General features: G+C 43.2%; 1 protein-coding gene across 1 annotated transcript; it reads left to right on the top strand.

Annotated features, from left to right (window-relative positions):
* Positions 1-5,103: 5,103 nt before the first annotated feature.
* Positions 5,104-12,837, top strand: NMUR2 (neuromedin U receptor 2). Its single transcript, XM_030957589.1, has 4 exons — positions 5,104-5,844; positions 10,699-10,783; positions 11,500-11,625; positions 12,578-12,837. Exons 1-4 carry the CDS (start codon positions 5,125-5,127, stop codon positions 12,835-12,837), a joined length of 1,191 nt encoding a protein of 396 aa, XP_030813449.1. The 5' UTR covers positions 5,104-5,124.
* Positions 12,838-13,307: the final 470 nt, after the last annotated feature.

Genomic DNA, 13,307 nt, shown 5'->3' with positions numbered 1-13,307 from the left:
TGATGGACACATTCAGTATCACAAGATTTTCTGTATCAGGGTTCTTTTTCAGCTCTTTTTGCTGTTTTCCTGAATATCAAGTCTGAGCCACATCCCTGGCTGTCACCCACTGCCTCTTCAAAGCATGAGCACAGACACAGACACAAAAGACTTTCTAAAAACAAAATACATCATTCCCAGTAATTTCTGGAGTCAATACTAACAAAGCAATCCATTGTTGAAAATGTGTCAATAGGGACCACCCCACTGGGTAAGAAAGGAGTAGAGAGTGATTTTAGCACTGGTCTGTCCTCGCCCTGGACCTGCTGGCTGCCCCTCTGGCCCTGTTTTCAGCTGTCCTAAACATCTTCTCAAAAATGAAATCTCCCTCTAAAGCCTGATGGGAAGGGAATGGAAAAGATTGTACAAAACTGAGGTCTAAATTCATCTCTGTTTAATAAGCCTGCTGTTAAAGATATTACCCACTTCCCCTCTGCAGACAATGAGAAAAGCTATTCCATGTCATGTGTCTCACCTTGTGCTGTGCCTTAGGAGAAAGCCCTGCTGGAGCTTCCTCTTTCCATTATTGACTAAAGTAGGAGCCTGAAAAATCTGTGAAGGCTCATTTGCTGGTTTTAATGACTAAAGTTAGTCAAAATGTGTTCCACCCCTGAAGTGGCCTGTGTCTGCACTGCCTGTGTAGGATGCCAGCTGCTCCAGGCAAAGAGGTGCCCTTACTGGTATTTTATACTGTAGTCATGAAATCCACTTCTTATATGTGTTGATTGATATCCTGGGGACTTCAGATGTCATGCACAGCCATGGAAAAACTCTCTGTGAAGAGCCAAAGTAATTGCAAAATGACTTACAATGAGGCATGGAAAGGCTACTGCAGATCCAGCTTTTGTTATGGTGCAGGTCCCTCCTCCAGCCTTGAGGAAGAGAAAATGCACAGAATGTGCCAATGTGGTTGGTGGCGTGTTGAATTTTATACTGAAGGTACTTGGGAAAACAAGGATTCACATTCCAGCTACTGTAGGGAACATTTCAAACAGGCCTTTCAGAGAAAAAAAAGTCAAATCCATGAGCTATAATTAGAGCTCAGGAATTTATAAGGGGAATGGGGCTGTATTCTTCTAGGAAATTGTGTTAATCTCTTCAGTGCAGTATAACTTAACATTTCTGCTTTCCAGCTGTGCACCCTCTTATTTGCATCCTCCTCTTTGCATTCCTCTGGGAAAGAAACCAAGTACTGCCAAGTCCTCCAAGGATTAAAACAGGGAGTTTGAAACTGCAATTCAGAACTTTTTGTGGCCCCAAGGGCAGCTCAGGAAAGCCCCATGAAAGGAGCAGGGAACTCAGGCTCAGAAAGGCTGGAGAGCAGCTCCCTCACACAGAACCTCTAAAGGCTTTTGCCTCTGCCTTCAGTATCCTCACACTGCAGGGGAGAAACCACTGAAACAACAGAACCTGCAAAAAGAAATTAGAAATGAGAAAAAAGACAAGCTTTACCTGCTGAAGATAAAAAAATACTTGACCTTCTCACCAAGAATTCTGGCAAACCCAGCACCTCTGCAAGCCCTTCCAGGGAAGCAGGATGACTTCCTGAGGGTGTGTGCACAGTAAGAAGGGCAGCATTTTTCTGGAAACTGAGCAAAATCCCCTGCAGCTCTGCTGAGAGATGCCAGCTCCAGTCCTGGGTGCCAAGTGGACATGTCAGTGCAGGATTGCACTGACAGAACCCAATAGAACTGATCTGTGTGGCACGCTAGGGAGTTCTCACACTTCTATTACTTCCAGATCCACAACCAGAGGATATGGTGCTGGATGAGAAACCTTGTCTCACCACATAGATAAAAATACCCAAAACCAACTTGTTTTGCATGAATGCAAATCTCCATTCTGAGATAAAGCAATGTTCAGAAGAGTCCATCATAATGGCTCACAGCTCGAAGTACACCCCTCACCCCTCTGTCAGTGGGGCCAGGGGAGCATTTATCCATTTTCTATACCCTGGGTAACTTCCACTGTCCTCTGCCTCTTTTGATTAATGTGCCCAACTTTCCCATTTCACAATTACTCACCAGGTACTCATAAAAAGTCTTTAATGGTGCCCTTACAGGAGCTTTGACAAACATGAAGTGCTTGAATTCAGCCCTCCTTAAGTGTGCACGTTGCTGTTCAAAGTGTGGAATAGTTGAATAGTGGAATCCAGGGATGTGCAGCAGCACATGACACTGGCAAAGGGGAGCATTCCACAATGTAAACGTGGTACAAGAGACATCACCAGCATGAGGACATGGCCAGTGCCTCACTGTGACTCCTGCACACGGCCAAAAATCTTGTCTGGGTTAATGTTGCCAATATTACACTATATTAATGGAAATATTACATTACATTCATTATATTGCTATTGTATAAAGCTGCACAGCTCCAAGGCCAGCATGCAGCACACCCTCTTCCTTCCAGTGTATAAAAGCAAGCACCAATGAGGTTTGCTTTATAAAGAAAAATACCAAATGCTTTAATATAACTTTCATAAGGAAAAATCTGTTTTTATTTTCTGTCTCAGTTGTAAAAATAAAATATTTCCATTCATATAGAGCCAGAGCAAGTCTTAGGTTGGATACATTCTTCTGTCTTTATTGAGACAGATATGATATAGAACACAAATAAAGCTTTGAGAAATAAACTGAAATATATTTTCCACTCTCTTTGTCCTCTCCATCTGCAACACAGTCGTGGTCATAGCAACATTGGTCCATTGGTTATCTGGTTTTCTTCTGCTTCTATTCTTACAGGCTTTCAGCATCCGAGCTCAGCAGGATCAGAAAGGATTGAAAACAAGTGGAAGCAGGCACAGGTGGGTCTGGCACATCCACACTTTGAGCTGACCTGATGAGTTTGCACAGCCCATTGCTTTCCTCTCATAGAGATCACAGTGGGTGCTACTGCCCTTCTGGCTTTTTAGAAAATGACTCAAACCTCTCTGGTTTCCTTTTCTGTAAGACTGGGTTCAAGCTGAACAGACTCAATCTTTCACTTCAGTTTCTTTACAGAGGTTAATGTGCAAGAGGAAAAATGAAGCCAATTTGGTAGCTACTTCAGAAGGGTTTACTCACCTCAAGTATGCTGCAGTGTGGAGTGGAATGATGGAATTTACCAAGGGAAGAAAAAGAAGAAATGGAAAGGAACTAAGTATTAAGAAATTATGTGGGAAAAACAAAACAAAACAAAAGGCATAAATAAAACAAAACAAAAAAAAATTGTAAATGAAGCAGAGGTACAGAAAATGTTTAGTGCTGTACAAGTCTTCGAATACATCTTCTGCTGTGCTCTGAAAGAGTTAATCCTGGTGTCAGCCAGGAACCCAACTAATGATTCCTCTGCTCCTACCTCTTACATCAGCAGCAGATCAAGATCAAATTTAACGTTGTTAAAATGCACGGAATAGCCATAAAATGAATCCTTAATGAAAGGAGCAATGGGTCAAAAGGGCACATTTGCTATTCAGTAGTCCAGTAAAACATTTTCGATCTGCTGAACGAAATACCTCCGTGCAATGCTGAAAATAAATGATTTGGGTCTTTCTGATGCAGATTATGTGTGAGATAATTTCAGCAGGTCTAAAAGTCATCACAAGAGACTTGTTTCTGCCTTTTAGTATGGTTGTTGTGGTACCTTCCATGTCTTTCACATTTTAAATGACTGCTCAGCGATTCCCAGGCTCCGCATTTTGAATGTGCCTCAAAGGCACCAACCCTTGGTCCCTCACGCACTGCTGCTATTTTGGAGGCAGTCTGTGCTTATTGGAACAATCATTTTTTTCCTTGAGAGGTCAAGCTAAAGGGTCAAACAGAGAAAAGAGACACACATACAAATAGCAGATTCAAGGAGCTCCTTGCCAAAGGATGTCAGGGATGTAAAAGGTTTACACGGCTTCAAGGAGGGGACTGGGCAAGTACTCAGAAGTGAGAGGTAATGAGAGGCTCTGGGCAGACAAATCACACACCAAGCTGACAAAAATCCCATAAATTAGCCCTCAGACCTTGCACCTCTTCAATTCCAAACAGCTGAATGTTTTCTGAATTTTAGAAAATTGTATCTACAGACTTGGGACCTTTTTTCTTTTACAGAAATTCAGGAAGGAATCAAGCATTCATACAGAGCTAAATGATCTATTTTGGCAAAGCTGTGGTGCTTGCAAGAGACACTTATTTTTTGGCTTAGACAGTGTGTTTGCAGAATACTTGTCATTCATGAAGAAATAAGATTTTATAGAAGTTTATGCCCCATCGGCAATAAATATGGAATAATATGCTGTACGGAAATATTCCCCAAACAAGGCTCTCTAAGAATATAGGATCAAATTCCAGCATACTTGGGAAGTGAGAAAATATTTTTATGTTAATAAGAATTGCAATTAAAATCTTTAGTCAGATCTCAGGAGAAAAACAATCATAGTGTTTAAAAAAAGGCTGAAGCCTTATAATTCCACAGAAATAGCTACAGAAACCATTTGGCTTTCTACTGATCAAATTCTGTCTCCAAGTACTTGCTGCCACAGACAACAGAAAATAAAAATCAGCAAGAGATTTGAAAAACAAAATCATGCCAAAATCTTTCATTTTGTGGTATTTTGCTTGTGGCTCATAACTAGGATGCAACACCACTATAATTTTGTAAAAGCTTTTTGGAGTTTTGGGGGTGTTTCTGGTCTGCTTTCCCACCCTCTGACATAAACAAATAACCTGCATCTGGTTTAGTATCCCGCATTTCAGACTCGCAGTTCCCTAATTCCCACTTTTGTGACTCTGTGCATGCATCAGCCCCGGGAGCTGATGCAAGTGGCTGGAACCTCTTTCTGTACACTATAATCTAACGCACTTAGCGAGCCAATGAATATGTGGCAAAGGAGGGGCTTTCTGGCTGAGGGGCTCTGGCAGGGGAACAGCTGTTGAGCAGCAAAACCTTACCCAGAGCCAGGCAAACACACTCATTCACATCCTCGGTGGCTCTGTGCTTCCAGGGGTGGCAAGGCAGCTACCCCCCTCCTCCTCTCTCTGCAAAAAAGTGAGCAAACTTGCACAGAGAAACAGAAAGGACAACAAACCTCAGCTGTGAGACATTTCAGCAGATCCAGCGATGGCCTGGGTCGGTAATTTCTCCTGGTTAAACCACCTTGCTCTACATGAAGAACGCCTCAGGGGGTACTTAAACAGCACTGAGGATTATTTAACCTTCCTGTGCGGGCCCAGACGGAGCCACCTGTTCCTGCCCATGGCTTTGGTGTACTCGGTGATCTTCGTCGTGGGGGTGGTGGGCAACTTCTTGGTTTGCCTCGTCATCCTCAAGCACCGCAACATGAAGACCCCGACCAACTACTACCTGTTCAGCCTGGCGGTCTCGGACCTGCTGGTGCTGCTTTTCGGGATGCCCTTGGAAGTGTACGAGATGTGGAGCAACTACCCCTTCCTGCTGGGGCCCGTGGGCTGCTACCTGAAGACGGCCCTGCTGGAGACCGTGTGCCTGGCCTCCATCCTGAGCGTGGCGGCGCTGAGCGTGGAGCGCTACGTGGCCGTGCTGCACCCGCTGCGCGCCAAGCTGGCCGGCACGCGCCGCCGCGCCCGCGCCACCATCCTGGGCCTCTGGCTGCTCTCCGTGCTCTGCGCCCTGCCCAACACGGGCACCCACGGCATCGTCCTGCAGCACTTCCCCAACGGCACCCTGGTGCCCGGCTCCGCCACCTGCACCGTGGTGGTGCCCCTGTGGATCTACAATTGTATCGTGCAGGTCACTTCTCTGCTCTTCTATGTGCTGCCCATGGGGGTGATAAGTGTGCTGTACTGTCTGATGGGGCTAAGAGTAAGTCCTGCTCCGAGCTGTGCTCAGTGTTGCCTTGGCTCATTCTTGTGTGTTTGTGGTTATATGTGGCTTTTGAGTGAGTTTTGCACCTTTTTTTTTTGTTGCCCGTGTTTTCCCCCCAAAACAGCAAAAGTGTTTCTCAAACCTCTGGAAATAGTAGATCCAACTTCTTCTCTGGTGCAAGCCTGTTCTGAAATTAAGATAGCTAATTTGCCCCAGTCTTCTTATGAAAACTTACCATCACTGCTGCTCACATCTGAATGTTAATGAAACACCCAAGTCTGTAGGTTGATTCCAGCCTCTCAGAGGTTTACACCTTTGCAGCAGGGACCAGAAAGAAATGGACCAAAAGGAAAATATGAAAAGAATAAAAAGGAGCTGGCTAGTGATTGAATCTTGTGTACTATTTATTTTCTCTTTCCTTGTGACTATAGAATTTCCATTGCATTACTTTCTTCTTTTCTTTCCCTGGAGCTGGTGGTAATATTCACTTGTTAAAATTCACAAAGCTCATAAACTGAAATGTTACCTTATTGCTGCAGCTAGAAAATTCAGCAATCATTTCCTCATATAACTACAGCCTTGTTTCACCAGGCTACCTTAGAGCTTATATTCATTCTCTCTTCAGAAATTGGGACTACTTTTGACAAGTATCCATCATGTAAATGTGTGGATAAAACAATCAGGATCACAGCGTTATAAAACTACCTAGCACAAGACTGAGATGCACTGCTAATCACAGTGACTTGATGACCACTTTCTTCTCATAAATTACAGACATTTAGACAATATAAATCCCATTTTATCACACTGAATGTAACTTAAAGTTTACAAAGATCTGATCCCATAGCAAGAGATGGAAACAAATGAACTTATTAAATAATATGCAAGAAACTCAACCAAATCTCTGCTGGTGTGTATATCGTTTTGTTGTGCTGGCTGATATTTACTGTTACCTGAAATTATACAGAAGCAATTTTTACTTACCCAGTGAAAAAACGTGGATTATCTGCCAGAAATCCACAGCACAGAGCAGATCCTCAAGGCAGTGAATGGGTTAAACTATCCCAAATCTCTGGAGGCTCTTGAAGGGTCTTTTACATAGCATCAATTAATATTTTGCAAAATTAGACCTGAAGGGAATAAAAGGTGATGAAAATAGAGTTGTTACAAAAAGAAAAAGAGAAATCCCTGAATTTATAGAAGGAAGATTTGAAGGTTGCAATAACTTGTATTTGCAGCAGCAGATATTCCTATACCCCATCCCAGAAGAGAAGCTCAGTACCAGATGAGGACTCATCCCCCAGGACTTCTGCAAATTCACACATTTGTTCAAGCTGTGTTTCCTAAACACAGTCATGTTCACTGTTTGTGCCTCTGCTTTTCTGTATATCCAGATCAAACTTCCAAATTTTACCAGGATCCATCCTGGCTAGATCTGCATTATCTCCAAGCTGCACTGGGCAAGATGATTTCATTTCTTCAGCAGAAGTGATAGAAGAATGATGAATATATATAATTTTCCAAGAGGAGATACTTTTTATCTACTCCCAGACGAGGAAATTCATGAGGCTTTAGCCGCGCCCTGCAGTCTCCTGAGTGCCATGTATCACTCATAGAACGCAGTGGAAAAGCTCAGGGTTGATCCAAAGGTTGTACAACAGCTCAAATTCAGCAAACAGAGACGTGACCTTTTCATATTCAGGCTTTGTAGAAGGGGCATTTCTTCACCATTTTCTCCCTCAAGTTCTGCCAGTGCTGGACAGTCTGAGGATGCAATGCAGATGGGGACAGGGGACCTGCCAAGCAGCTCTGAGAAGGCAGCAAACACAGGTCATAGGGTACCTGAGTTAATTTATCATTTAGTCCCTTCAAAAATGTCAACATATTTTTCACTGGGAAATGGTTGATTACCTCATTTTCTGCTTGGGTATAATTTTAAGGCTCGGTGGTTTGATATTGCAATGTTATGGTTAATTGATCAGTCAAACACCAGTTTAAAGAAGAGGACACTGCTCATTGCACTGTAAACTCATTAGTCTTGATGGAGAAGCTTCCTGCTGCCTCTGCCATGGGGTTCCCATCACAGATACCTTTAGGATAAATCCCTAAATCATCCAGGCTCTTCAAACCCAGTTCCAGCTGTTGAGCTACTTGTTGCAAGCCACAGCCAGAGAGCTGAGGAGGGAGAGGAGAGGGATGAGACGAGAACATTGGGCAGTAGCTGCTCATGGAAGTTCATCCCTGGGGCACTGAGTGAGATGGGAGGGGAGTGCTTGGGGAGAAGTCTGCATTGCAGCAGGATTCAGTGCAAGGTCCCTGCCCATTTCTTTCAAACTGATTCCTAAAAGGACACAGGTGTAAGAGCTGACCACTGCTTGTCTAAAAGTCATACTCTATTTAACAAGGGTTTCTGACAGAGTAGGCTGGATGATTCTTCTGCCAGGATTCCACCTTTTCTCTTAGTCTCTTATCCAAATAATAATAATAATAATAATAATAATAATTTGTATATAGTGGAAACTTTAGCTGTCTTTGAAGCAAGACAACTTATTCTTGCTACGCACATCTGGTCCAGCTTTTATCCTCAAAATCTATTTTTCCCCCAAAATGCCCAGCTGTTAAACACCCAGAATCACCTGTGACCTTTGGCCAATTTCTGCAGAGCCCAGCACAGCTCTTCCAGAGCTGTCCCCTTCCCGTGGAGGTTGTTTAGCAGTCCTTGTCCCAGTGGCTGGCTCTCCTTTGCCATGGGCTGAGCTGAGGGCACACCAAGGCTGCAGCTCAGCAGCAACTGCTTCAGCCAGACCTCTGAAATAGGCAGGACTGTGATTTTAGCAGAAGCCTTGTGGGGTTTAAATATCAATTTTCCCATCAGCTGGAGAGAAACTTTGATCACCACTAGTGTCAGACAGGCCAAGGAGTTTACAGAAAACAGTTCTTCTTTTGCAGATTACAGAAAACAGTCATTTTGCAGAGTGGCCTTACTATATTTGTCTGGGGATAGGTGAGACCCTAATTTCGCTCAGCCTTTTGATTTCTAGGGTAAAATGCTGTAGCTAATAAAGATCTGGGGGGAGAGAAATCCAATTTCCAGCTTCTTGCTCCAGTCACTTTTAATTCTCTTGCAGTGGAAGGGTAGCATTCATCTCAAACCTACACAGCCTCATACATCACAGTGATGTAAAAGTACCTTGGCTGGGGTTCTACCCCTCTCAAACCATTGGCATTAACTCAAGTTACAACCTTTGCCATGGACTATTTATTTATTTTTTTCCCTCCCTGTTTGTAATGTTTCTTTGTTTCATTAAACTGCAGCTGCTGAGTTGTGCTTACCTGTTACACCTTCATCACTTGAGGTGGAGAGGAGCCTTACAGCATCATCAAAATGACAGGAGGAAGGAGAAAAATAAAGATACATGTGTCTCTGGTTTATTACAGCATCAGCACACTGCACTCTCTGAGGCTTTGGAATATGCCTGGAATAGATTACTGTTGAGACTGAAAACCACTGAAGGGAATCCAGGGGTTTTAATAAATCTGATCATTCATCAGTAAATGTGTTACAAATCAGCTGAGTCTTTTCCTTCAGCAACTGTGGCTATGACTGAAAGTTACAAGGGGAATAATGTAAAATATGAGAGGCTGAATTGCACTATACTTGACTATAATTCCATGTATATGTTTTTTCCTTTTATAAATAAAGAGAACATTGAAAGAAGGGCTCATTTCATCATCTTTACAGAAAAGTATTATTAATCAGAAAGCAAAGCCACAGCGTAAAAGGCAAAAGCAAACAGCACAACTAGCATGTCTTCACAAGGCTTTCACAAATCCAAAGTGATTACTATATTTTCCCTCATTCCTGATATTGCCTCATGTATAATTAAGTTTTGGTTCCAGTTTCTCTACTTTAAAACAGACAAAGCTGTTGGCTAATCAGGAGTTCCCAGTGCAGGAAGCTGGGACCAAATATGGACTTGCCAGATATGATTTCTTTGGTATTCAAACTTATTGCCCTGTTTATGTAAACCTGACCTTTTCATCACCAAAGCACCAGTCCTCTCATCATAAACATACTGGGGATGGATTCCAGGGATGATCAGATTATTGCTCTTTATATATTATTTATATTATATATATATATATATATATATATATATATATAATAATTATTATATTGTATTTATATATTATCATTATATTATATTTATACATATATTGCCCTTTTTTTTGAAGTCCAGGAAAAACTGCTAGAGAAAAACCTCTCCTCGTTGTGCCTGAGCAGTGTGTGTATCATGCACCCTGCCCATCTGCAAGGCAGAATTTCTGGGGTTTGCTCAGTAGATGGGTTGAATATCAACTGCTCCCAACACTCAGGACATGAAACAAACTCCCTTGAATTCCACAGGATTTTTTCCAATGATTACAGCTGTGCTGTACTCAGGCCTCTCTGGGTATTTTTTGGATCATTGGTTTGTGCTTAATTGTGGGGAACACTTTTAGGAAAATAAACAAACGAACGATATTTTGATAGAAGAGAAAATAATGCCTAGCAAAATACTGTTGAAATGGAACATAAACTGTGAGCCAAATACTGGCTCATTGAGAAAAGGTAAGTGGGGAATTGAAATACAAATTTGCTGTAATCTGTAGATTGTTTTGAACCTAAAGCTTCCATGTTTTTCTAGACAAAAACTGAAATTTAAATGCAGGGGTTTTTTTTTCAATGAGTCCCGAGTGGCCCCAGGTTTTGCTTTCTCAAACCACAACTGTCAAAATATCAAACAGTCTGTGTCTGGTGTGGATGTGGTCTCTTGTCTAAGCTGTCCTTTGGTTTCCCTCCTTTGCCAGCTGAGAGGAGATGAATCTTTGGAAGTGGAGGAAATGGCTGTGAATGTTCAGAGGCCATCCAGGAGATCAGTCACCAAGATGCTGTGTAAGTAGTGAGTCCTTCTGTGGTTTGTTTACCATGAGCAGGAGGGTGACCAGATCCTGCAGGGTATTGAGCAAGTCCATTGGATACAAGAGTTACGAGATGAGTAGCTGTCATATTGAACAAAAAGGCTTTTTCTCTTTTATCTGGACTTGCAGGAGTGAAGCATCAGGGGTAGCTATCAAAAGACTCAGAAAGCAAATTTTCCTCCCTAGCACAAGAGGAGGGGAGGAAACCTTCATGGCAGTTGCTTGCATGGCAATTCTCCAACATCCTTCACTCTAAACCAGCTCTTGCAAGGGAGAAAAAATGGAGGATCCCCTTTTTTCAGAGTGCAAATAGTCTATCTTGTACATTTTTACAGAATGTACATCTGTTTCGCATCACACCAAACTGTACCTTGGAGCCAGCCTGGTTTTCTGAGCCTGGAATGGTTTTGGCTTCCATATATACCCCAACACTGCCTGGCTGTTACCTGCTCTGTTTGAATGTCGCCCTGTGTGCATGCATTGGATCATCCAATACAGAAATTAGTGGAAAGATTGTTCTTTTAGTTGGTAATGGTAAGACAGAAAGGATGGCAAAAGTTTTGAAACCGTGAATATAAATTACATATGAAATCTCCCATCCAGCTTTATGATCTCTCTGCCCTGTGCAGGCTGGTGAACCATATCCCCCCATTTCTGACCTGTTTTCCTTCTCTCCTTTCTCCACACCAGTTGTCCTTGTGATAGTCTTTGCCATCTGCTGGGCTCCATTCCATATAGACCGACTTTTCTTCAGCTTTGTTGTGGAATGGACTGAGCCCTTGGCCAATACCTTCAACTTAATCCATGTGGTGTCAGGTAAAGCTTTCTTCTTCCACTTGCACAGGGACTGGGGGAAAAAAAGTAATTTTGAGTGATTTTACTTGGAATGTGTGGTCATTTACTTTGTAAGGAACATGAGACTCGTGTGGAAAACCTTCTTGAGGTTTGGTGGGCAGTGATGAGAACAGTGCCTGAATAAAAACTGCAGGCAGGTTTCTTCAGCTTTCAAGATCTGGACATGTCAAATTCACAAAAATAAAAGGGAAAAAAAAGGATATCATGCATCATTACTAGCTGCTTTTAATTCTTGGGAATGTTCAGAAGTAAAGGGTGCTGTCATTCAGCTGCTTTTAAGAAGTACACAGGAGGAGGCAGCATCTCCACAGGCTCTCTGGGGCAAATAGGAAATCTTACCAAATGCAAGAGCCTTACATACTGCTCAGCACCGGGTGATGAAACCAAATGTTTTTGGCCCTGCCAACCATAAAATGAAGGGCTTTTCAAAGAGGAATTTTATTTTCAGTCTGCCATGGGAAAACTCTGACTGTGGCCATTAGGCAGCTCAGACAAATCCAATCTTATGCCATTGTCCTGGTGAGTTGTAGGAAATTAGCTTCCCCTGGCTGGAAGTTATCCTCTGACAGCTTTGATGGGGCACCAGCTGTGCAAATCCTGCTGTGGGGATGAGGGCAGTGCTGGAGGGAGGTCAGGGCAGCTCAAGAGAGAGCTGGATCCTGAACAGCTGGAGAGATTGAGCTCCAATTCACGATCTCTCCCACTTTCCTTTCACTGCAGTGAAAGCTGAGCTAACCCTGGTGAGACATCCCTTGCCTGTGCCAGGGAGGCAGCAGAGCTCCACTGCTGCTGTCTCCACCCTTGCACCTAAGCTTAGTGGAGCTGTACAGGCAATAAAGAGATTTTCTTCTTCTGAGATCATGTCACACACAAATAAATGTCTCTCTCTTCCCCCCCATCTTTGTTCTGCCAGGTGTTTTCTTCTACCTGAGCTCTGCCACAAACCCCATCATTTACAACCTGCTGTCCCAGCGCTTCAGGATGGCTTTCCTCAGTGTGATTTCTCCTTGTTGCAAGCACTGTGCCCCTAAACATCCCCCCTGCAAGATTTCATCCCAGAAGAGCACGTTTGTGATCGAGGATCACAATCTCATGGACTCTGCAGAAAACACGAGCCTCCCTGGCACTCACAGGACATCTGTCAGCAGCTCTCAGCTCTCCACTGGCCTGTGACTTTCTGTGCTGTGATCCAGGTGAGAGAGAAAAAGTTAAGAAAAATAACAAACTAAAGCAGAAGAAAACTTCCTAAAAGAGTGATTTCAGCAAGAATTGCTCAGGAGGTGTCCCACTGAATGAAGGAAGGAGGAGGCTGTATTTAGGATGTGTTAGGGAAGCACTGTGCTGCCCCCAAGCCAATGGGAGGGCTGGAAATGGGAGTTTGCTCACTGCAAGCTGTGCCAGCAAAGAGCTGCTTGGAAAGGTGAGAGACACTCCCAACACTGCCAGCATGGGACAGAGAATCACCTTAGCCAAGCCTTACCAAATGGCTTCTTGGGCAGCAACCAAAACATCAGGTTTTACTTATTTTGAAACAGGACAATTTTCTGCATAAACTTCTCCCCACTTCTAGCTTTAGGTAAGCCAGTCCCACATCCCTCTGCTACAACATTTTGAAGTATGGCTGTTGCAAACCTCTGCTGTCA

Source organism: Camarhynchus parvulus, chromosome 13 (assembly GCF_901933205.1).
Source record: "Camarhynchus parvulus chromosome 13, STF_HiC, whole genome shotgun sequence".
In the NCBI taxonomy this organism is placed as follows: Eukaryota; Metazoa; Chordata; class Aves; order Passeriformes; family Thraupidae; genus Camarhynchus; species Camarhynchus parvulus.
The sequence above is the reverse complement of the archived record's forward strand: the minus strand, read 5'-3'. Positions and strand labels throughout refer to the sequence as shown.